The sequence below is a fragment of the Cucumis melo genome, chromosome 9 (assembly GCF_025177605.1).
Source record: "Cucumis melo cultivar AY chromosome 9, USDA_Cmelo_AY_1.0, whole genome shotgun sequence".
NCBI lineage: Eukaryota > Viridiplantae > Streptophyta > Magnoliopsida > Cucurbitales > Cucurbitaceae > Cucumis > Cucumis melo.
The window spans coordinates 24,019,817-24,044,080 of record NC_066865.1 but is presented as its reverse complement, the minus strand read 5'-3'; the positions used below and the strand labels follow the sequence as shown (position 1 = coordinate 24,044,080).

General features: G+C 36.8%; 4 protein-coding genes across 5 annotated transcripts; 3 read left to right on the top strand and 1 right to left on the bottom strand.

Moving 5' to 3' along the window:
* The first annotated feature begins 329 nt into the window (after positions 1 to 329).
* Positions 330 to 4,196, top strand: LOC103482828 (luminal-binding protein 5). Its single transcript, XM_008439177.3, has 8 exons — positions 330 to 539; positions 1,214 to 1,481; positions 1,579 to 1,793; positions 1,898 to 2,140; positions 2,449 to 2,928; positions 3,016 to 3,170; positions 3,261 to 3,343; positions 3,433 to 4,196. Exons 1-8 carry the CDS (start codon positions 482 to 484, stop codon positions 3,926 to 3,928), a joined length of 1,998 nt encoding a protein of 665 aa, XP_008437399.1. The 5' UTR covers positions 330 to 481; the 3' UTR covers positions 3,929 to 4,196.
* Positions 4,197 to 4,694: 498 nt separating this feature from the next.
* LOC103482827 (glutamine-dependent NAD(+) synthetase) lies at positions 4,695 to 10,029 on the bottom strand. 2 transcript variants are annotated; one of them, XM_008439175.3, is made up of 14 exons: positions 9,866 to 10,029; positions 9,535 to 9,754; positions 9,005 to 9,310; positions 8,603 to 8,826; positions 8,337 to 8,440; positions 7,731 to 7,865; positions 7,407 to 7,575; positions 6,873 to 7,008; positions 6,431 to 6,569; positions 6,018 to 6,194; positions 5,743 to 5,910; positions 5,439 to 5,534; positions 5,232 to 5,360; positions 4,695 to 5,118 (listed from the first exon to the last, which is right to left on the bottom strand). In XM_008439175.3, exons 2-14 carry the CDS (start codon positions 9,726 to 9,728, stop codon positions 4,933 to 4,935), a joined length of 2,163 nt encoding a protein of 720 aa, XP_008437397.1. In that variant the 5' UTR covers positions 9,729 to 9,754; positions 9,866 to 10,029; the 3' UTR covers positions 4,695 to 4,932. The 2 variants fall into 2 exon arrangements, with proteins under 2 accessions (XP_008437397.1, XP_016898869.1); XM_017043380.2 differs by lacking the exon at positions 9,866 to 10,029 and having other exon boundaries at positions 9,005 to 9,323; positions 9,535 to 9,716.
* Positions 10,030 to 10,868: 839 nt separating this feature from the next.
* On the top strand, positions 10,869 to 19,769 carry LOC103482826 (ABC transporter F family member 3). The gene is made up of 18 exons (XM_008439174.3): positions 10,869 to 11,309; positions 11,651 to 11,866; positions 12,132 to 12,321; positions 13,444 to 13,652; positions 13,780 to 13,920; positions 14,300 to 14,428; positions 14,562 to 14,663; positions 14,759 to 14,905; positions 16,053 to 16,115; positions 16,307 to 16,353; positions 16,450 to 16,509; positions 17,086 to 17,168; positions 17,376 to 17,470; positions 17,677 to 17,763; positions 18,724 to 18,811; positions 18,998 to 19,083; positions 19,178 to 19,240; positions 19,382 to 19,769. The coding sequence occupies exons 1-18, from the start codon at positions 11,106 to 11,108 to the stop codon at positions 19,502 to 19,504; spliced, it is 2,133 nt and encodes a 710-aa protein (XP_008437396.1). The 5' UTR covers positions 10,869 to 11,105; the 3' UTR covers positions 19,505 to 19,769.
* A 930-nt stretch (positions 19,770 to 20,699) lies between these two features.
* Positions 20,700 to 23,929, top strand: LOC103482825 (uncharacterized). The gene is made up of 6 exons (XM_008439173.3): positions 20,700 to 20,957; positions 21,089 to 21,244; positions 21,616 to 21,774; positions 22,219 to 22,479; positions 22,789 to 23,439; positions 23,524 to 23,929. Exons 2-6 carry the CDS (start codon positions 21,164 to 21,166, stop codon positions 23,611 to 23,613), a joined length of 1,242 nt encoding a protein of 413 aa, XP_008437395.1. The 5' UTR covers positions 20,700 to 20,957; positions 21,089 to 21,163; the 3' UTR covers positions 23,614 to 23,929.
* The last annotated feature ends 335 nt before the right edge of the window (positions 23,930 to 24,264 follow it).

Below are 24,264 nucleotides of genomic sequence, written 5' to 3'. Positions count from 1 at the left end.
AGATTGGAATATTTTAATTTAACTATTTCTATCGCTAACACTTTTAATTTGGGGGAACTATGTAGAACCCTCTTCACAAACATAGGAAAGAAAAATTAAAATGTAAAATCAAAGAGAGATCGATGGAGTTTAAAACGGGTCAACATGTACGTATCCGCTCCAATTAGATATCGCCACGTGTAATCAAAGCCAAATCAACGGCCCGCATCATCCCAACACCAGAAGCAATATTATTGGTTGAGAATACGTTACACGAAACCCTATTGGTCCACGTCATCAAGAATGACATGGTCCTGCGCAAGATGCAATGGTCGTGGCAACCAGAAATTTCCATCGACCTCTCTATAAAACCACACCTCCGCGCTTTCAGTCTCTTCCAAATTTTCTAAACCCAAAAAACGAAAGCGAAATCATTCTTCTTCTACTTCTTCATCTCAACGTTCACAGCTTCCATTGATTGCATTTTCACAAGATTATCGCCATGGCTAGCTCCTGGAGAGCTCGAGGATCTCTCATCGTTCTAGCAATTGTCTTCTTCGGTAATGTTTTTACCCTTCTTATGCCTTAGATCTGGCTTGTTCTTGTTTAGTTTGCTTTATGGAAAGTGTTTAGATCTTCTAGGTGGTGTGAGATTCGGTTTTCTAGCGGTTTATTCTAGGAGACTGTAGTGTGATTGTTTTTACTGTAACGGATGTTTGCTAGTTTCGTGGTGGTATTTGTTATGGAGTTTTAGTTGTAGATCGAGGAGTATTTTTTATTGGCATTTGCTGATATTGTTAATTTTAGACGGGATAATGGTAGCTCAATGGATCTTGATACTGTTTTTACGGTGATGGCTTTGAGATTCCTGACGATCTACACGACATTCTTTGGTGCTTTCTATGTTTATGCATTGTAATCCTTTATGTTTCTCTATCTTTTAAATTTGGTTTTGATTAGGGTATTGAGTTGGTGTGTTTTATCTGAAAATTTTGTTATAGTTGAGTTGATAACCGTGGTGGTGTTTCATTAGATGTCATTACATGTCGGCATTTTTTTTAATAATGTATCGCATTTAGGCGTATTGTTAGAGTGTAGTAGTGTATGGATGTTTGTTGAATTGCTGATTTGAAACTTTTTTAGTTTGAATGAAGGAAAATGTTGGGATGCATTTGATTTTATTTTCAAATGTTATGAGTCTATTGGTATTAACCTGGTGAAAGCTGCATTGCAGGAGGTTTATTTGCAATTTCCATTGCGAAAGAGGAAGCAACAAAATTGGGGACTGTTATTGGGATAGATTTGGGAACCACTTACTCTTGTGTTGGAGTCTACAAGAACGGTCATGTAGAAATTATAGCGAATGACCAAGGAAACCGTATCACCCCTTCTTGGGTCGCTTTCACTGATAGTGAGAGATTGATCGGTGAGGCTGCGAAGAATCAAGCAGCTGTTAACCCTGAAAGGACAATCTTCGATGTCAAGAGACTTATCGGTAGAAAGTATGCATCCATCTCTTTAGACTTGAGGATAACTTTCACTCATTGAGAATTTATTATTTAAAAAGGTTTTCTTATGGGAATTTTCTTTTTTAAATAGGTTTGATGATAAAGAAGTTCAGAAAGACATGAAGCTTGTTCCTTACAAGATTGTGAATAAGGATGGAAAGCCTTACATTCAAGTGAAGATCAAGGATGGGGAGACCAAGGTTTTCAGCCCTGAGGAAATCAGTGCCATGATTCTAACTAAGATGAAGGAAACAGCGGAAGCATTCCTTGGAAAGAAAATCAAGGACGCCGTCGTCACTGTTCCAGGTGAATAAAGGAACATAATGCTTGTCATTCCTCAATTAGATAGTTTTCTTTTTTATGTTTTTTGCTGCCTGTTTGTTTACTGAGTTTTGTTATTTTGCTTGCAGCTTACTTCAATGATGCCCAAAGGCAAGCAACCAAGGATGCCGGTATTATTGCTGGTCTCAACGTTGCTAGGATCATCAATGAGCCCACAGCGGCTGCCATTGCATATGGTTTGGACAAGAAAGGTGGCGAGAAGAATATTCTTGTATTCGATCTTGGTGGTGGTACTTTTGATGTCAGTATCTTGACCATTGACAATGGCGTTTTTGAGGTTCTTGCCACAAACGGAGACACTCACTTGGGAGGTAAGAATTTATTGCTGATTTAATATTTGTATGGCTGTTGCTTCATATACTTACTATACTAATGGAATGTCTTTGAAAAACTACCGCACATGCTTTATTAGTCCAAACCTTATCTTCCCTCATGCTTGGACTAATTTAATCTCTGCCTCTTCAAATTCTGCCCAAGTAAAAACAAATATATCTCGAAGGTGGTTCAAAGAAATGTAGTAGAGTGATTCATTTTCCTGTTACTGTTATATGATAGGATATTAATCGATTGCTTCTGAATGTACTGTCCTTGAAATGATTGTGTGTACACATTTCTGCAGGTGAGGACTTTGACCAGAGAATAATGGAATACTTCATCAAGTTGATTAAGAAGAAGCACGGAAAGGACATCAGCAAGGACAACAGAGCTCTTGGAAAGCTTAGAAGGGAGTGTGAGCGTGCCAAGAGAGCATTGAGTAGCCAGCACCAGGTTCGCGTTGAGATTGAATCCCTCTTCGATGGTACTGACTTCTCTGAGCCATTGACCAGAGCTCGTTTCGAGGAGTTGAACAATGACTTGTTCAGAAAGACCATGGGACCAGTGAAGAAAGCCATGGAAGATGCAGGTTTGGAGAAGAACCAAATTGATGAGATTGTTCTGGTTGGTGGTAGTACCAGGATTCCCAAAGTTCAACAGCTCCTCAAAGATTACTTTGAAGGCAAAGAACCTAACAAGGGTGTGAACCCTGATGAGGCTGTTGCTTATGGTGCTGCTGTTCAAGGAAGCATCTTGAGTGGAGAAGGCGGTGAAGAAACCAAAGGTAAAAATTCGTGATTCTTCTATTGCTTATAATCTAATGATAACTGAACTTGTTTTTAACAATATCTGATATTCTCTTCGCATTCAGACATCCTTCTTCTTGACGTTGCCCCTCTTACACTCGGAATTGAAACTGTTGGTGGAGTGATGACCAAGTTGATCCCAAGAAACACGGTCATCCCAACAAAGAAATCTCAGGTCTTCACCACTTACCAAGATCAACAGACCACCGTCTCCATTCAGGTACTGCAATTGTCAAAAATATCTCGAAAGCGATAATGCTCTATGTTCTTCCTATCATGTTCTTGGTTCCTAAAACACTCCTCAATTCAGGTCTTTGAAGGTGAGAGGAGTCTCACTAAAGACTGCAGGAACCTCGGAAAATTCGATCTAACTGGAATTCCTCCGGCACCAAGGTACACTTCTTCCCTTTGACCCTTCATTATTATGTATTCATTTGTAAATCTTTTCAGATGTTTAAACTATGTTTTTGGACATTGAACAGGGGTACCCCACAAATTGAAGTCACCTTTGAGGTTGATGCCAATGGTATCCTAAACGTTAAAGCCGAAGACAAGGGCACTGGTAAATCCGAGAAGATCACTATCACCAACGACAAGGGTCGGTTGAGCCAAGAGGAGATTGACCGGATGGTTCGTGAAGCCGAGGAGTTCGCTGAGGAGGACAAGAAGGTAAAGGAGAGAATTGATGCTCGGAACAGCCTGGAAACCTACATCTACAACATGAAGAACCAGATCAATGACAAGGACAAGCTTGCTGACAAGCTTGAATCTGATGAGAAAGAGAAGATCGAGACCGCCGTTAAGGATGCTCTCGAATGGCTCGACGACAACCAGAGTGCCGAGAAGGAAGACTATGAGGAGAAGCTCAAGGAGGTCGAGGCTGTCTGCAACCCCATCATCACCGCGGTCTACCAAAGGTCTGGTGGTGCTCCAGGCGGTGAATCAGCAGAAGACGATGACTCCCACGATGAGCTTTAAACGAAGTGTTTAGTAATTTTTATTGATCTCTTTCGGAAGGCTGCAGGGGTTGGTTGAGAAAATGAGGACATAGAGAAATGGTAGTAGGGAATGGCAAAAGAAACTTACTGTAATTCTTTAGATAGGATGGTTGAACTTTCTTTTTTTCTTCTTTTTTCGCGAATGATGCTTTGCATTCCCCATTATTATATGGGGTGAAGCTCTTCGAAACATTTTGGATTTTGGTTTCATTGTTATTAAAAGTAAAACTCCTATGTTCAATTTTCAATTACCTGAGTTTAATATCCCTTTCCAAGGTTAATATATTCTAATCAAATCCCACACGTCTATTAGAAATTCAAATTTAATACAAATAATTTTAGTTTATGTTAAATTTTCTAAAATTTTCCAAATTTCTACATTTATCTACTCGACAGTAAATTTTAAATAATTCTTTGGACTTTTACTTGCTAATGTTTTGTTTTAAAAAATCGACCTAAATATTGGAAGAAAAATCGAACAATTACTCCGACGACTTGCAAATTTCCTTAAAAGCGCAGTTCCTATACACAAAAATTTGAGCATGCGTAGAATCAAGCATTTTCGAAGAATTATTTACTTAAGATTTCTTTGACACCATCTTTTCAACGGTTGAATTTGAATATTTGATAAACAGACTTCAAATATATGAACTTTTTTTTAGACTTAAAATTTTTAATATTTGAAGACAAATAAGTAAATTTTATTTTTTGGTTTAATCTTGAGAATGATATTGATCTCCCTATAATTAAACTGAATTGAAATTACACTTTTTTCTTTAATTTTGAAAATTAACTTGGGTGAAAGAATATACAATAATCTCAGCTTTCTGCTGCGGATATGAAATTTTCTGTTTCCTTAAGTTACAAAGCATTCCTTATTATTATCAAAACAGATAAACAAAGACATTATGACAAATTCCGATCCCCCTGCATCCAATTCGATGAAGAGAGAGAGAAAAAAAGCTCAATTTATGCCTTTGGACGTTAAAGTCCAACCTTGGGATTCCCTGAGCCTGCTGCTACAACCCCCATACCACTTGATTCTTTGATAGCAATACCATCTCCATCCAACTCCTCTACAAGCTTATCGATCTTCCGAAACTGATATGGCCATCTTGAATTGTAGAGAAATTGACGAAGATCGAACCGATTGTCCTCCGGAGAATAGCTCTGCAACGAGATTTCGATAAATTTGTAAGAGAACGAGAAAGATTACGAGAGTAGATTGTAATGTTCTGATACCTCTTTCTACCATATATTTCAGTACAATCAATGATACCTACCTCAGCGTGATAAGATGGCGTTAATACAGTCATTTTGTGTCGATTGATGGAATAATACTTGAAGAAATGTTTCACTTTTTCGGCCACCTCAGACGGAGTTAACTTAGCACCCCACCGGTAGCAGAGGTTCTAAAACAAGAACAAAGAGTTACTAAGGTCTATAAGACTGTCTGGGCAAGGGAGTTATTGTGAAAATATTAGACGAACCTTAAACATTGACACCGGACCACAGCGGAAAATTTTTCGCAGTCTTCCATAGACTGAGAGCTCCTCGTAAGTCATTCCCATGTCAACTTCATCCAACTGTCTCGAGAGAGAAAAAAAACTTCTTCAATCAGACATATGGGCAATAACATGTTGAATGCAAGCATAGGTTGAAAGAATATATCCAAAAACATTAACATTGGGAAACAATTATTTGAAGTCAGATCTAACTCTGGGATAAAGAAAGTGCATCTGAAAATAAAATTTTCAGAGGAAAAGTGAAGTGTGAGATGTGGAAGAGAAGAACCTGACTGTAGTTGGAACGGATTGGCTCTAACTCGGCCGTAGGCGGAGCAGCTTCGATATCCGCCAATGACGAGTAGGAAAGATGGGTGGAAGCCCATCTAAGAAATGCTCGAAGATCCATCTTACTGATGCTTCCAATTGGATTTATATCTGCTGAACTGCAATCGTACTGCGTCGAGAATCCAAACACCAGATGAGACACTTGTAAAATGAAAACATGGCAGATGTATATAGAAATTCAAGAAGGGAAAAGAAATAGCTCGAATAATATCAAACCTTTGTTAAGTAACCACGCAATCCTTCGTCTACGTTGGAGCTACCCAGAACAAGGTAGAATCCTGGTTTGCTATGTACCCAAGGTAAAAGTGATGCAAACATAAAAGCCAGAACCATTCTGATTCTAGCTTGAATATTTTGCAGACCTAAATTTTCAATATTGGATCCCCCATCTACCTGCATAACAAGACGAAGATGGCGCTATAAATAGCTAATAATCGGAAAAGTCTAAATATCTAAAAGATAGGGATAAAGATGAAATCGTGTGGTGTTGCTTAGACAAAGCGAATTGACCTAACTATCTCAACATGAAGAAAGTAAAATCTGCACTTGCAGAAAAGCACCATTCACCATGCCCTGCCCTTGTGTACACAATACAATAAAACTTGAAGGAGAAAAATTGGTATTTTCACCTTATAGCGAGGACGTTTCCCAGTGAGTGTTTGGAACAAAGATAAAAGTGCTGAAACAATTCCGTCTATGGAAACATCAAGATGCCATGAACCAATCTCATGTGCTAGAACTTTTGCTCTTGTACGTGTTTCTTCAGAGCTACATGGAGCAAGCATGGTTAGTGAACGACACCAGATTTTGAGCTATAACAAAAAGAACAAAGTGCACAACCTATTAATTAAAAGATAAAATATATAAACTGATTGGAACCCAAAACCAGATCTTTCAGTTCAAATTCACGTTCATGTTAAAATGCAGACAATAAATCAAGATGAATTCGTGGATTAAAGCATTGCTATATTTTGGGAAGGTCAAGCAGGTCATGGCATACAGTTGAGGCATTCTGTGGCCCAGTTCAGGCACCTATAGTTATTAGAAAACGAACTAAACCATTGAACTCACCTATTTTCAGAACCCATAAATACTGTATAAAAAATTCGTCTGGCAAATTCTCTGCTATCGGTTGGGAACTCTCCATCAGCATAATGTCCAATCCGTATTGCATCAGCTTTCACTTGTTCGTCCCCGTTAGCAATTTCTGCAAGCCAATGCATAGAAACAACCAAGAGAGTACAAGTTGTGAGTGATTGGTGGTAAGTGTATGAATTAGTAAAACCCCATGCTTCTTATAGGGTATCAAGCAAATTTTCTAATTATCCTCCATTTATCATTAACAAAACTTGGGGTGGGATTTTGTAACGTTCTTCGAGGAACAGATTCCTTTGAATATCATTTATTTACCTTTGAATTTTTGCCTATCCTCTTATGTGATGGAGACACCATCAATAATCTAATACCTGATGACTTAATAGGCACTCCAACGTTCATTTGACTTAATCCTTCGTCGTATACTACTTTAGCCAAACTTGCAACGTAGAGATACCAGAACAATGCTACTCTATCTGTGTCCATGGAAAATAAAAACCAAAAACCAACCTTTTACGACAAGCTGACACATGCAGCCTACTATGGCTGCAACAGAGGAGCTATCAGCTCCACCAGAGAGAGGAAGCAAAAATCCAGAAGCTCCACTTCGTCTTAAATAGTCCCATAACCAGCAACCTGGTCCAAAGGCTATTTCCTCTTCCGCACAGTGATACTTAATCTATAAATCATCAATCACATTGCAATAAAGAAAGATCAGCTTTTAACAAAATGAACTAAAATACTACTGAAATATACTGAATGAGTGGCAACTCTCCTCAAGTGGACAATGAACTAAAATACTGTTGAACTGGTACTGAGTGAGTGGGCACTAACCTCACGAGGACTTGAAAGGGAAATTTTGAGGTTGAATGATTCACATAGGCTGTATGGGACTGCCACGGAAGGAACTGTAGTTTTATAGCTTGCTTGTTCTTGAAAGCTGCTGATAGATCCTCTAAGACTAGCAACCTGTCAGCAAGCAAACTTCTTGAAACCAAACGTTCATCAAAAAGGACAGGAAGAAAAAGAAAATCCCCACAGATTTATTTTGTTTTGTTTTATTTAATTTTTTCAACACTTGGGATATTGAGCTCCACCCTTCCATTATGTCATAGCCCACCACACAATTTTTCCAGATGCTCTTGGGCACCAAGAGGCCAATTTGGGGAGACAACGAGAATTTAAAACCACTATAAACTATTTGAACCCTATACTTTGTAGAGTATCTACAAATATCTAGCGTGACCCCTAAAGCATCCATGATAGAGAACACCCATAATTTAAGTTCAACAAATGACCATTCAATTGACACTAACTTATGATAAGGTGAAAATGGAGAAAGTAGCTTGAGTTATTAAATATGAGATAAGGAGATCAAGTAAAACATCACGCGCCTCATTGTTTGAAGAAGTCAAAGGAAGCTAGGAAGTATTTTCATACCGCATCAAGATCCACATGAGCAACCACAACTTCAACATCCTTCAAAGAAAACTGTGACCCTTGAGCTACAAGATCACCGTTTACAACAACACAAGCACATCCATCTGCAACCAAACATAAACTTCAATTAATCCTTTGGTTTCTTCAGCAAACTACAAATGTCAAAATCCACAGTAAACATAAACAGCACCAAGAAAGAAAATGCAATTCATCAGCCACTGTATAAGCAAGACTAACTAAATTTTATGCAAAATCATGATGCATACCATAGTAAAGGCGGCCTCCATCACAACCCTGGTGGTTACTATACATGTAAACTCCACCACGAGTATGAGTAGCACCTATAAAAGCACGAAGACGAACATCAAGTTTTCTTAGTTGGTGATGACTTCCACTGGCATTCATAAATACTTCGACCCCATTCAAAGCAAGTTCAGCGTGAGGAGGAATAGGTGTAAATAGTTCTTCGCAAACTTCAGCAGCAACAGCTCTAACACGATAAAAATAAACTAGGCATCAGACTCTTGTATTATTCTCTACAAATTTAATTACCAACAGAACATGCAAAATCCAATTATCAACTTGTCAATATGCAGCAATCAGAAGTTACATACGAATTTTGGACTTGCAAAACGAAAGAAAATTAAACCAGTATTTTGGGGACTCACGTATCTTGGAACTGAATATATCCATAGCCAAAAGGCACAGACGTCTGCAACAGAGCCTCAGCAACATCTTTAGGCAGCTGAAAATCCACAAGTTTGTCCTTTAACTTCCATGCTGTGAACCACCGGAGCTCCCGGTAATTCCCATCATTTGCTAGCCACATCTTTGGGCGTATCATAATAATTTTCCTATTGTAGCACAGAACTTGACAATTGTAACGCTCAGAGTCTTTAATAACAGGCATGCCAATGCTGCACAATATCCCATCGGTCCAAGGACCCAACAGAATATCCTTCAAGCATTCCCATCTGCATAAGTATCCTAAAACAAGAAATTTGAGCACCCCAGAAGCTTGAAACCATCAAATATGCCTAGTAATACATTTCCAAATATTAAGCTCACAGAAATGACATAAACAAAGGACCCCACAAATTGCCTTTTGTTGGAAAGTCAGAAATAATTTCCCATAACCAAAAGGGGTTATTTTCAGATAATAACAACTGAATTGAGATCAAACAAGCAGAAAACTTACGCATGAGTGACAGTGTCGAGCTCCAAGAAATGGTCTTCACACCCATATCCAGTAATCTCCAGTTCAGGGCCAAGTCTAATGACAGCCCCAGCACGTTTAGCCTCGTCAATAGACTCTTTGATGTGCTTCACATTACAATCGAAATCCATTGCCCATTGATTTAAATTACACGTTGCCACTTTCAACAACCTCATCTTTAACGATTCCTCTGCCTACCCACCTTACAATCGGGAACAGAAGTAAAAGATCAATGAACCAGTTTGAATAATCATCACAAGAGAAATAAAGGGTATAAGAAAAAAAACGAAATTGAGGACCTGTGAAGACTGACCTATGCTACTTCTGCAGAAATTTAGAGAGCTCTGCAGAGCCGACCTTATGTGACGGGGCAGATAAGTGAATGCGGTGTTCTTGTTCTTGTGTTTGATCCTTTTTATGCCTCAATGAATTATTCTGGCGCGTGGATGTTGGAATTGGAAGTTGTTCGATTCGGTGACTCGGCGGGTCAAATTGTCCTGGATCCTTGGGCGGGTTTTGGAGTTTGGAATGGACAAGTTCGACCCTTCTTCTTTTATTTGGTCATTGAATTACAAGTGACGTAAATTCCATCTTTTAATCTATCTTTATCTATCAGTTTAATCATCTGTTAAATTTTTATAAATATTTTTGTTGTTTTGTTTTATTTATAAATAATTAATTTATTATCTTTATTAGAGTTAATTTTAAAATTCAATTCAAAATTGTATTAAGTTAATTAAGTGAGGGTCAATATCACATATTTTAAATTACTAAAAGGTAAATATTTGATTAAATAAAAGTTGTAACAGCAAAAAAAAAAAAAAAAAAGAGTTAAGTTCGATTAGTATTACATGAATGTGCAATCCCTATCTCTAGTTGCTATACTAAAAAAGAGTGCACCCAAAACTCAAACATAGAAAAGAAAATGCAGCATATTAAAGTTTAAGGACTAGTTGAGAATTGAATTCAAAATTTTGTTATGAATGCCAACACAAGCGACATAATTATTACATTCAACTCTTAATTCTACACTCTAATTACCAGACCTTAAAAAAATCAAAGTTTCTTTATAAAGTGGTAAACGTGGTTTAGGTTAAAAAAAATACACGAATATAAGTAAAAATATGATCATCTTCGAATATAGAACCCAAACAAATATAGCATAATTTCAATTTCAAAATCTAACTTACCCACTTATCCGTGTCTATTAATGATATCGATAATTTATCAGTATCCATTATTAATAAAATATAAAATTTTATCAATTTTTTATAAATATTATGAAAACTTTGTGATTTATCACAATAATAATAATAATAATAATAAAAGTACTAAAAAAGAGGGGAAAAATCGAAGGTCGAAGGGAAACCAAAAAACATCCAATAGCCATCTTGGCGGTCGCTTCTCGCGTTCACAAATCGAGCAGCAGCTGCCTGCTGGAATTGGAAGGCCGACGAATCTCCGGCTGAAGGAGGGCAAATAGCGCTAAAGCTGTAGATTCAGCAACCAACCCTCATCGGCTCAAGAGCCGGACTCCATTTTGGGTTCTCGAGATGACAGAGGTTGCGAGTTCAGTGGTGCACGAGGTCCTTGGACAGAGAACTCAGGACGTGGATCAGCCCATCATCGACTACATCGTTAATGTTCTTGCTGACGAGGATTTCGAGTTCGGCGAGGATGGCGAAGGAGCTTTCGACGCTCTTGGTGAGCTCCTCGTTGGTGCTGGCTGCGTTTCCGACTTCGCCGAGTGCCGCACGGTTAGTGAATCAGTGGTTTGTTTGATAATTACTTTGAAAATGTAGGAAGGAGTTCAAGGTGATATATTTTGTCTATATTCGTTCATCAATTTCATGATGCTTGTATTGAGGATTTAATGTGGTAAAGCGATTAGCTTTTTGAGATTAATATGTTCAAAATTCCAATGCATTTTGGACTATGTGGTAGCAGGAAACTTCTACTATCAGGTTTAATTTAGAATTCGCTATACCTTTTTGCTTTGGGATAATAGTCTCCACCGAGCACCGGTTATTATGTCAGTAACTTAAAACGATTGTCTATTTGAAAATTTCTATTGTTTTGACACCGGGGAATTATGTAGGCTTGCAGTAAAATCTCAGAGAAGTTTGGGAAGCATGGATTGGTCAAGACTAAACCAACTGTGCGCAGTCTTGTAACACCCATGAGAATGAATGAAGGAATGGATGAAGAGGAGGTTCCGAAGAAGAAGCCTGAAGTTATCGATGGTCCTGTACTGACTGAGCGTGACCGATTAAAATTAGAGAGGAGAAAGAGGAAGGAGGAACGTCAAAGAGAGGTGAAGAATCTGATGTTTTATGGTCACACCTTTTCGAATATGACCTATTGTTTAAAAAATGTCATCGGTATTCTGAAATATTTGCTAGACATGCGCAACGCAGGTTGATTTATCATTATACTACCAGACAAGAAAATAATAATAATAATAATAATAATAAAAAGAAAAACGGGTGTATGAGAACTTTTCACTTGAACTGGTTTTTTTAAATGGTTCAATAGGTTGATTCCTTTACTAACTTCAGACGCTTTATTTTGATCTTCAGGCGCAATACCAAATGCATTTAGCCGAAATGGAAGCAGCCAGGGCAGGAATGCCTGTAGTATGTGTTAATCACGATAGTGGCACGGGACCTGCAGTCAAAGATATTCATATGGAGAATTTCAATATTTCTGTCGGTGGTCGTGATCTCATTGTGGATGGTACAGTCACACTATCATTTGGAAGGCACTATGGTGAGTTTAGTTTTAACACTCTGTTTAATTGGATATATATGAAATGCTAAAGGTAGAAAAGTTTCTTGAAAAAAAAATCTCAACATTGTAACTGCTGATACATAAATATGTGAAAAACCAAACCAAATTGAAGACGAAAATGCCTGATATTTTAAATGCAAGTATTGGGGAGACTAAGAATATTAAAAAGCTGGACGCACTAGTTGCCTCAAAGTGATTTGTTTTGTTTCTCGGTTTTCTTGCACACCCATACTAAAGAACGGGCCCTTTGACTTAGATAGGATTTTTTCTTGATCTTGAGCCCATCAAAACCACTTGATGTGTTCATGTTACACCACTAAAGACTTTGTCACCTCCTACATTATTTGCTGCAATCAGATTTCTCATAGATGATGATGGGTTGCAAGTTAAGCAGCTCTCTCCAATGGGTTTTATAGATTAATGCTGCTCGCCAACCTCTTTTTGTAATTAGGAGCTTCATTATGTAGAAAGGAGGCTTTGTGCTGGGGGAGTTGTAATATATTTTGAACGGAGGTTTTCCTTTAAAGGGAACCATTTCTTAACCCAATTGGCAACTGGCTTTGTGGTATTGGTAATATATCCTGTCCACCTGAAAGATGTAGTGTAAGCATCATTTTTAGATTATATTTGAAAATTTTATGGTTGAGCGGAAGAATGATACTGCAGCTCTCAACCAAGCTCCACCATGTGAAAAAGCAGAAAGATGTTCCTTTGATGGTTTTGGTTATCCTAGCCCTACTACCTCTATCAATGGTAAAGAGTTTCCTTTCTTGAACGTAACAGACTAATGGTTGTAGTTTCCCAATGAAGGGAGGGGGAGGATCAAGTGTTGGTGACGGCCAAGTTAAATGGAGAACTGGAAGGGAGGCATATGGTGAAGTTTCAGCTGAGGAAGAGGTGGATGCCAGGGTTGAGGGTGGGGAGGCCAGAGGGAGAACTCCATGAAAAGAAGAGAAAAATGTTATCTGACGAAAACCTAAAAGTTTACCAGTAGTTTAAATACGAGCATTATATGCACACACACACACACACTCAATCTTTGTAATTAGTAACTATCTTGGAGGATATTAACGTACTAGAATCAATGGTTTCTGAGTGCAGGTCTTATAGGAAGAAATGGTACGGGGAAGACAACTTTTCTTCGGTATATGGCTATGCATGCCATTGATGGTATTCCTAAGAATTGCCAGATATTACATGTAGAGCAGGAAGTTGTTGGTGACGATACTTCAGCATTGCAGTGTGTTTTAAATTCAGATATTGAAAGAACCCAACTTTTGGGAGAGGAAGCTCGTCTTCTAGCCCTACAGGTTAGAATGTGACTTTTGAGTGTTGGGGTTCTATTTTTACTTAGCTTGAGCTTGTAATTTGCTTTAATGGTTCCCTTGATTTTCTTTACATATTCAATTCATTGATCTGAATTCTAATTGTTTGAAGAGAGAGGTGGAGTTTGAGGATGAAAAAAGCAATGCAGCTGCTGACAAAGATGGCATTGCACAAAGGCTTGAAGAGATATACAAAAGGCTTGAGTTTATTGATGCTTATTCTGCAGAGGCACGTGCTGCTTCCATTCTTGCTGTAAGTTCAAGACATTTGCCTGTATGCCTTCCTCGAAGAATTTTTTATCGATTGGATCATTTCCCCACCTTGGTTCAGTGCATATATCAGCTCCTGTGCACCATCTGTTATAAATTCAAGAAAAGATTTGCTGTATCAATGTGATTAAGGCTACACTTTTGTTGATTTGATTGAAACAAAACCCTAGGGTGTTCGATGATAGTTGTAGAGATTGGGTCATTTCCTTACTCTTCCCGTCTTTGACTTACTTGCTTTGTTGTACATTTAATATTCTGTATCTGTGCTCATAACTATTTGTCAAATTGTCCTCTAACTACTGTTATCAGCCTTTTTTTGGGCATATTTGTCATAACTGATGCATCTTTTGAATTTTTGTAAGGGCCTGAGTTTCTCCCCAGAAATGCAGAAGAAAGCAACCAAAACGTTTTCGGGAGGTTGGAGAATGCGTATTGCTCTTGCACGTGCATTGTTCATAGAGCCGGATTTGTTGCTACTTGATGAACCCACAGTATGTAGTGCATCTTATCCCCCCCCCCCCCCCCCCCCCCCCCCCACACACACACACACACACACACACACACCAAAAGAAAAATGTAACCACTTCAATGTTTCAATTATTTTGTCATCCTTTCCTCTCCCAGAACCATCTTGATCTTCATGCTGTTCTCTGGTTGGAATCGTACCTTGTGAAATGGCCCAAAACATTCATAGTTGTTTCTCATGCTAGAGAATTTTTGAACACGGTAAAGTTGTTTATTACCTTGTTTCTTGCTTTACATCTTAAAAAACTACTTTCAATGTTACTTGGTTTGAGATAACCAATGGATTTTTTTTTCAGGTAGTCACGGACATCCTTCATCTTCAAGGGCAAAAATTAACGACTTATAAAGGTAACTATGATACATTTGAAAGGACGAGAGAAGAGCAACTTAAGAACCAACAGAAAGCATTTGAGGCAAATGAACGGACAAGATCACATATGCAGGTCATCAGACATGATAGCTCAATTGACTCTTTTATCTACCGTGATATTTTTTATTTTCTACAGTTGCAATGGTTTCTGTGTGGCTATATGGATAGCTTATGTGGTTATAAGTTTGCAAATTTTTAATTTACCGCATAATGCTACATTAAACAAACTTCTGTGTGCAAGCATGCTTCTTTCTGTGTGTGTGTTTTTTAATGAGTAATTGCGAGGGATAGCACTATTTGGACTAATAATTAAGTGTATAGCAATACTTTTAAAAAATTGCAAATATAGCAAAATCTATTCGTGATAGGCTTTATCAATGATAGACTCTTACCATTGGCAGACTTTATTGTTGAAAGACTCTTACTAGTGATATAGTCTATCCCTAATAGATTTTGAGAGTTAAATCTAAATTTTGCTATATTTGAAAATTCTTTTGTATTGTGCTGCATGTTCTAATACTTGAGTTTGATTTCTATATTTGCAACATCCCTTTTTTTAATGGATGAAAAACAACTTCTATTGAGAAAAATATTAGGCTACGCAGTCTTAAAATAGAAAAGAAAGCTAAACCTATACAGGAGATAGAACCCTAAAGGAAGAGGTTCTAATCAAGCAGAATAAGTCCTAACAAACAATTACAAGAAGAATTCATCATTGGTACCCTAAGAGAAACACAGAACCTAATAAGGGATCAAACATCATTGGTATCCCCCTCCATTTCTCTTTGTAAATTCTATTTCAATAATATGTTTTTGTGAACTCTAAAGGTAGTTTTTGATTTGCTGTAACTTTAGAAACCTTAAAAAGTAAAAGGCTATGGAGGACAATCACATAAAAGATTCTGCTGGTTGAGTCCTAACCTAGTTTTTCTAAAAAAATATTATTATTATTTAAAATAAGCAGGAATTTATTGAATATTATGGAGGATGAGGAATCTAGGAGGGTAATTGGGTATTGACTATTCTGGCTTTGGATGTCATTATGCCAGATGCCTGTCTTTGAGAAGTGAAATTTTCTCATTTATGACTTATGAGATGTTTTTTTTTCTACTTTGCTGATTGTTATAAGAATAATGGTCTTTTTTTTTTTTTTTTTTGGATAATATGTTTGGGAATGATATTAACCTTTGCAATTCCTGAATGTATATTTTACACTGCAGTCGTTTATCGATAAGTTCAGATACAATGCAAAGAGGGCATCTCTTGTTCAATCAAGGATCAAGGTACTCTACCCTCGAATTTGAAGAATTTAATGTGAATCACTACTTTGTTTATTACTTTTTAGGTTCTTGATTGAAGCTGTTCTGTTGTGCATTTATTTACTACTTTAGCATTTTAAAATTTCGAGGAATTCTTATGCATTGAAGTCAACAAAATCTCATGCTTTATATTTTCTGACTCTAATCTCTCTCAGGCTTTGGAGCGAATTGGTCATGTGGATGAAGTTATAAATGATCCAGAGTACGTACTAATTTCAATTAGTGATAAACTTACTAGAACGTTGAATACCATTTTCTTATATTATGGCTGTAATGTAACTGACTTTCTGAACTCCAGCTACAAATTTGAGTTCCCAACTCCAGATGACAGGCCAGGTCCTCCTATAATAAGTTTCAGGTCAGATAGTTTATGCTGCATATTGTTGATGTTGATCTTTGGAGTTATGGAATTGTTAAACTACTGCCTTTTATTATTCTTGTCCGATTAGTATCAATTTGAAAGCATTACACTATTACTTTTGATTATATTTCTCGATGGCTTCATCTTTACTCCCAGAAGGAGGAATTATCTTTGAAATTGATTTTGAGAAAGTCTGAAAGGCTTTGGATGGAAATAGTGATCTTGGATATGGAACTGTATTAGATCAGTTGATTTATCCCTTTTAATTAAAAAGGAGATTGAGAGGTAAGATTTTATTTGAGGATATCACTAAGAGGCTGCATGTTTGTTGGGGTTTTAGATATCGGTCAATTTTGTTTGTTTTACAAGAAATTTAATGAGGATGCTTTGGAGTAGTGGTATAACTATGTTTGTTTCGAGAATTCGTGCATATGAAGCATTAAAATCACATGGAATGGTGAAATGTTCGAACATTTGAGTGTTCTTATGCAGCTTAATTCGATATGAGATGGTATAGTTATCCATGTTTAGAATATTTTAAAATCCTTCTGATGTCTCTTCTTCGTGCTGCAGCGATGCATCATTTGGCTATCCAGGTGGCCCCATATTGTTCAAGAATCTGAATTTTGGGATTGATCTTGATAGTCGAATAGCAAGTAAGGGAATCTGAATTTTGGATTGTTTCACATGTCTAGGACTTTTGGGAAGTTCAGCATGTAAAACTGTTGAAATTCTGCCTTTGTTTCTTGGCTTTCATGTTCCTAGAATTTATATGCCCCTATTATTTTCAATTCTAGCATTTGATATGTTCTATATCATAGCTGTACCACACTTCTCATTGGTTTTCCAACTTTCTTCTGCAGTGGTTGGTCCAAATGGCATAGGTAAATCAACTATACTCAAATTAATTGCAGGGGAACTTCAACCTACCTCTGGAACTGTTTTTCGTTCAGCTAAGGTATTTTTTTTCCTTGGGTTTCACGTTTCAGTGTTGGATGCTATTGAAAAAAGTAAACGTTGATTCTTCTAAGTGAGATAACTAATTTTAGTGCTTCTATGTCATATTTTAATATCACCCTGCCCTTGGATTTTTATTGATATGATGAGTCCGAGACTAGATAAATTCCACTCTTTTATTGATGTTTACTAACATATTATCTACAGGTTCGAATAGCTGTCTTTAGTCAGCACCACGTTGATGGGTTAGACTTGTCTTCAAATCCACTTCTGTACATGATGCGTTGCTTCCCTGTGAGTTCATTTCTCACGTCTATCTTAATTTCTGTTTGTTGTTTTTCTTTTTTACAGACAATAAACGAGTAACATTTTTATCATGAAAAGGGCATGATTACGAATTAATCTGTCAAGTTGTTGTATTGCTTCTAGCTTCCAGATGGAATTTGATCTTGTTGATACTTTTCTCTAGATTAGGAAAGAAAATTGGTCCTTCACCTTCTAGTCTCTTTGTTTGATGCTTTTCGCCTTGCGAGAAACAGCTATTCTACAAATTTGTTTGGCAAATTTCTTAGTTGAATTTTCTAGAGCTGAAAACTTGCTTTTGGTTATATCAACTCATTAGTTTGTAATGTAAACCATTCTTGAAAATGTCATCATTGCTCGATGTGAATTACCCTTTCTGTAATTATTCTTTAGGAAACATTTTGCTTAGTTGGACTCCCTTTCTTTAGTGTCTGACTTTTTGTATGTCTTGTATTCTTTCATTTTTCCTTGTTTCATAAAAGAAAAAATATTATTTCAATGAAAGTTTGAGGCGGAGGGTTTCTATGGTGTCTACTGTCTAGCTACTCCAGATATTATCTTAGGGTTTTTTACGACTACTATTTCATAGATCAGGCAGTTGTCTGTAAGATTAATTGAGAACTTAAGATACTATGATCAATTATGATAAAACCATCATGTTTTGGCCTGGCGGTAAAAAGGGAGACATAGTCTAAAAAATTAAGAGGTTATGGGTTTAATCCATGGTGGTCACCTACCTAGGAATTAATTTCCTATGGCTCGAACACTCATGGATATATAAAAAAGATCAATTATGGTGACTAAAAGAAAAAAAATAGAAATAATATAAGGATTAGTATGGAGACTGAATGATCATGCTGGAGCCATATTGAGATGGGTTTTTAATACTTACGAATCTGCTTCACAAGAGATACTATTCATCAAACTAATTTTGTTCATATCTTCTTTCAGGGTGTGCCAGAACAGAAGCTTCGAGCTCACTTAGGTTCATTTGGTGTAACCGGAAATCTTGCTCTTCAGCCTATGTACACGCTATCTGGTATCTTTCCTTGACAGTTGCATGTAATGTATTGCATTCTAGCCTAGAAGCTTCTATTGGATAGAAGCCCAAAGCTATTCTTGGATCTTGTCTTCTTGAGCAAGTTCAATTATTTTTGGGGGGAAAATTAGTAACTCTACTATGTAGATGCCATGGAATATTCATGTATCATAACAAACCATGTAGGTGGTCAGAAAAGCAGAGTCGCTTTTGCGAAGATCACATTCAAGAAACCACACATAATATTACTTGATGAGCCATCCAATCATCTGGTCACTTCTCATTCTCTTTTCTTTTCGCTCTCGGTTTATTCTTTTGTATGCAAGTCTCGAACTTACTACTGTTTTATTTTGTCATCATGTGTAGGATCTGGATGCAGTGGAGGCTCTAATCCAAGGCCTTGTTTTGTTCCAAGGAGGCATTCTCATGGTAAGTTGGGTTTCCCACCTTGCCCTTCTCCATCCACGATCAGTTCATTTCAGTCAATCTAAGTTATCTAACCACGAAACTCAACATCGAGACCTTAAGGTCATATCCCTACCTTAACTTCATATTGATCAATATCTACAGGTTAGTCACGATGAGCATCTGATATCGGGAAGTGTTGAGGAGCTGTGGGCAGTGTCTGAAGGTAAAGTAAATCCATTCCGTGGCACATTCCAAGATTACAAGAAGATATTGCAGTCTTCGTAGAGGAATTTGACTTAAAATGAATTGTGTTCGATATGGTTGTGAGGTAGCTTTAATATACACTATGTGCGCTTGAAGCTTTTCAACAGTTTTGGAATTTTATACATGTATACCACAAACAGATATGGAATTTTCCAGGATAAAAATGCCATGTTGAAAGTGTAACTGAACTTTACTAGTCTTTGTTATATTCCTTCTCTTCTGATTGGGGTGTAACAAGGATTCTTCACATTGACTAAAAGGTAGGAAATCTGGTATTTTATCTGAATTATCCTCTTGAGAATGACCCGACTTAACCTTGTTTCTTTTTTAAATGTTTTACTTTTATAATTGATTTTTGAAATCCTGAAGTAGCTTGAAGCCCAAGCCCTTGCATCACGAATGCATGGGAAAAATAAATTGGGGGATTTGATTTTGACTGTGTTTTTTATTTTTAATAATAGTTATGAAAGAAGTTTTAATTTCAAATCTACATAGTTTTATCATGAGAAACCTGAAAGTAGAAAATAGGTGAATGGTATGAATTAATCAAATTTCTTGTTATAAATTTGACAAAGAATATCTTTCGTTGTAATATGACAAAGAATTTATTTTTATTACATTTTCTTATAAATTCTGCATTTGTATTTATGTTTTTTTTGTCTTTGCATTGTAAATATTACTACTTTGTGAGGGGGTTTTTTCCCTCTATCTATTTCTAAAGTTTTGGAAAAAAAAATCATTTTTTTGGTTGAGGTGAAATTTGATACCTTGTAAAATTCATATGTGTAACAGAAAGAAAATTGAAAAATTAAGATGGTATTAGAGAGAAAATTTTAAAAAATACTGTAGAACGATAACATTTCTAAAAAGATATGAATTTTTCGAACACGGATAATTAGTCATTGAATTAATTTCTTTTGAAAGATTAGTAACCAAAAAGTAAAAACTTCTATCCTAAATGTTCATTGATTAAACTTGTGTTCAACTTTTAAATAATTTGTCTGAGTATATCTTTCTAAAATTTGATTAAGATTTCAAGTATTTATTCGAAAAAAAAAAACTTTGTAACAACAAATGTAAAGTTAATCCAAAGTTTAAATTTTCACTCTTGTTAATCTTCTTCTTGTTGTTATTAATAATCACTATGGTTACTATTACTCACTGACTCTATAAACCCATAGAATTTTGAAAATGTTTTCTCCTTTTTTAGTTGAAAGTTTAGAACTTGAAAAGAAAAATAAAATCCAAAATTCCAAAGAGTTAGGAAGTGGAGGGAACCGGAAGCGAAGTATATATTTGATTTTAGACATGAAAGTTCCCATTTTTGCTAATTGTGGCGGGAGAATGCCGTAACCCGTTTCCATCTACTATTCCTCTCGCTTATCAAAGAGGAAAAAAAACCCACTCTCTCAATCGATTCTTCTTGTTTTGTGCTTCAATTTGATCGCCATAGAGTCTCTCAACTCCAAGTGAGGTACTTTTTCTTCTCTATAAGTTTGATGGGTCGCTCTTTTTTGTTCTAGGTCATCGTCCATCGTTGTTTTTGGGACTTTTCGTTAAAGGGTTTCGAGTGTAACTTCTCTTTTTTGGTTGTTTGGTCTTCAGATTTGGATTCTGAGAACTGGGTTTTTCTATCGGAAGTGGAGTGCTTTTGAAGGTTACTACAGGGTTTGATTTGTAATGGCGGAAGTTTCTGATGACGAAACGGAACAGACGATTTCTATTCAGGAGTATCTGAAGGAAGTTGAGGAACAGGAGCTGGTAATTCTCTCTTTCCCTCTTTGGATTAGGGTGTCTGATTATTGGTTGGCTTTCCAAAATTTTAGCGATATAATGGCCTGCTAACGTACTGGGTTTTCTATAATTAGGGTTCATGGTTCGTCCATGGCCGCAAAACTTATCGAAATTCTTCAAATCAATTGGAGCGTTCTGATTTATTGTTAGTTTCATAATCAGAAGTCAAAACACGTGTAATTTTTGCTGTTCTAAAGTTTGCAATTATCGAAGGTCATTCTGGCTTTCTATAGAGAATTTGATACATCTTTAATGTCTTCTTTTCTTGCTTCTGCTTCTCCTTTTTGGATGCATGGTATCTGATTTTCAATACTATTATTATTATATTGTTAATCAAGGAAGCGGATTTAGTTTTGGGAGGTGATGAGGGAAAGGAATGTACTTACAACAAGGGTTATATGAAGAGACAAGCCATTTTCTCGTGTCTAACTTGTACCCCTGATGGAAATGCTGGAGTTTGCACAGCCTGCAGTTTGTCATGCCATGATGGACACGAGGTATACATGTTATAAGAAAGAACTCTATTTATGATATCCGGCTATTTATGTTTATTTTGTCCTGTCCTTTGTATTGTGCCAAGCTATTGAGTTCGTGGCTTGGATTGCTTTTGAGCTGTTTTATCCGTAGGATATAAAAGATAAAGTTTTTCACCGTATTTAACTGACCCCTTTTTGGACAGCAAGTGTTTGGAGAAAATCCAGCTTGTTGTGCGTGGTTCTGTTTCTGTGGAAACATTTAGTGGACTTGTGATGTTGACAATCTAGGTTATTGATTTATGGACATACCGTTTACTTTTTGATTGTTGGTATTTTCGAGTTGCATGAATGAATGTTGATAATTTATCTCAATTTTTCTTTCATTCCAATGACGTTAATATCTCCAAGTGCTTTGCCTTCTAATATCTGCACTATCTGATTATGATCATTGTTCTCTTGGGCAAGATTGTGGAATTATGGACCAAAAGGAACTTCAGGTGCGACTGTGGAAATTCAAAATTCGGAAATTTTGTCTGCAAGCTGTTCTCAAACAAAGATGTAGAAAATTCTGACAATTCATACAATCATAATTTTAAAGGATCATACTGCATATGCAATCGCCCTTACCCTGATCCAGATGTCGAAGAGCAGGTGGAGATGATTCAGTGTTGTATGTGCGAGGATTGGTTTCATGAGGAACATCTCGGTCTCAGTTCCATAGATGAGGTGTGTTAGCACACAATCCCTTCATGGTTTTCAATAATATTTCTCTTTCTCCATTTTTGTCGTAATACAATGTTATGTTGCTTATCATTAAAAGTGTCTTGAGATTTAGTGAATCTTGCAGTTACATGGATAACTAAACAAAGTTTGCAAATATTAACCTCTTAAATGTGAAGCAAGTAAAATTTTATCTTCACGAGAGAATTACCTTGCCTTTTTTCTATGATGATGGAACTTTCTCACTACAAATTTAAGCATGTCACTTTTAAATGGTTATTGCACTTGCATCATATGCACTTGTTTGTTCTGCAGATTCCAAGAGATGAAGAAGGGGAGCCCCTGTACGAGGACTTCATATGCAAAGCGTGTTCTGCAGTTTGTTCTTTTCTGAGTCTATATCCTTCATCTATTTGGGCTGTGGGAAGGCAGTCCGATACCTCCTTGGACGTTAGCAACAAAATTGATGCTTCAGAACTTCCAGCCAGTACATCTTTAAAGCACAATGATGATGTTAATCTTCATGATTCTGCCAATGTGCATCCTACAGTAGATACTGACAAATCTGCTGGAAAGGACAGCTTGCTTAGTGAACTACCTGAAAATCCTAGTTCTAGCAAACCAATTAAAGATAACTCTCAAACTGATAGTTGTGTGCTTGGAACTTCTTTGTCTGCTTCTATAATTGTTGAGAACAAGCCAATGTTTCTTTCAAAGAATTGGAGGGGTGCCTTGTGCAGATGTGAAAAGTGCATCAACACTTACAAGCTGAATAATATTAGTTTCCTGCTAGATGAAGAGGACTCTATTGCTGAGTACGAAAAAATGGCAAAACAGAAGAGGGAAGAGAAGTTATTGCAACAAGAGGGTGCTGAGTCAAAGTTGTTTGATAACCTTGGGCATGTGGAGAAAATTGAGATTCTCAATGGCATTGCTGATATGAAGGATGAGATTCGTACCTTCCTGGTATTTTCATGCCATTATATGTTTGTTCGTTTTTTTTTTCCCTCGTATTTTGCTTGGTTTATATGTTTTTGTTCTTCTCTGCAGGAATCTTTTGACTCGTCAAAGCCTATTACATCTGCAGATATCCACCAGGTTTTTGAGAATCTAGCTAAAAAGAGACGTCGTACTGAATGAAAGAATTCTCTTAGGAGCTTCAATATATTTCAGTATCTATAAATGGAGTAGCCTGCCGTTGGTCTTGGGGTTCTCAAGTAAGCTATCCTGACTACTTGAATATACGTATTTGGGGTGGTTTCTTTCAGAAGTCTGTATGGTAAAACTGTTAAACTATGAAACTTAAGTTTCTTTGAGATCTAAGATTATGCTTTCAGAAATGACTTGTTTTGGAAACCTTGTTAACTACCGGAGGTGCCAACCCCTGTGGTTTAGGCTGTAAATTTAACTTAGTTCCGGAATCGTTTCTAATATATGATGTTAGACCTGTTTCTGATTTGTTGTGTCCCTCACTCCCTCACATGTGATCTCTGTTCTTAGCTAAATTTGATTGAACAATACTTAACTGCTGCATCTATTTTCATGTATGTGGTGTTAACTATTGATTGGATATTTGGGTGGGCTGTACAAAGATGAAACTAAAAGCATCACAAGGAGTCATACGGAGACGAGGATGACTTCTCTGTCTACACCCACGCAATATTTCCTATCCTAGCCAACGAAAACAAAAAAGAAAAAGAAAGAAATGCCAAACTTTGTCCTGTGAATGCGGATTCCTTGTGGGGATTTTTTTTCCAACTTACTAAATATTCTTGTAAAAGAAATGCTTTT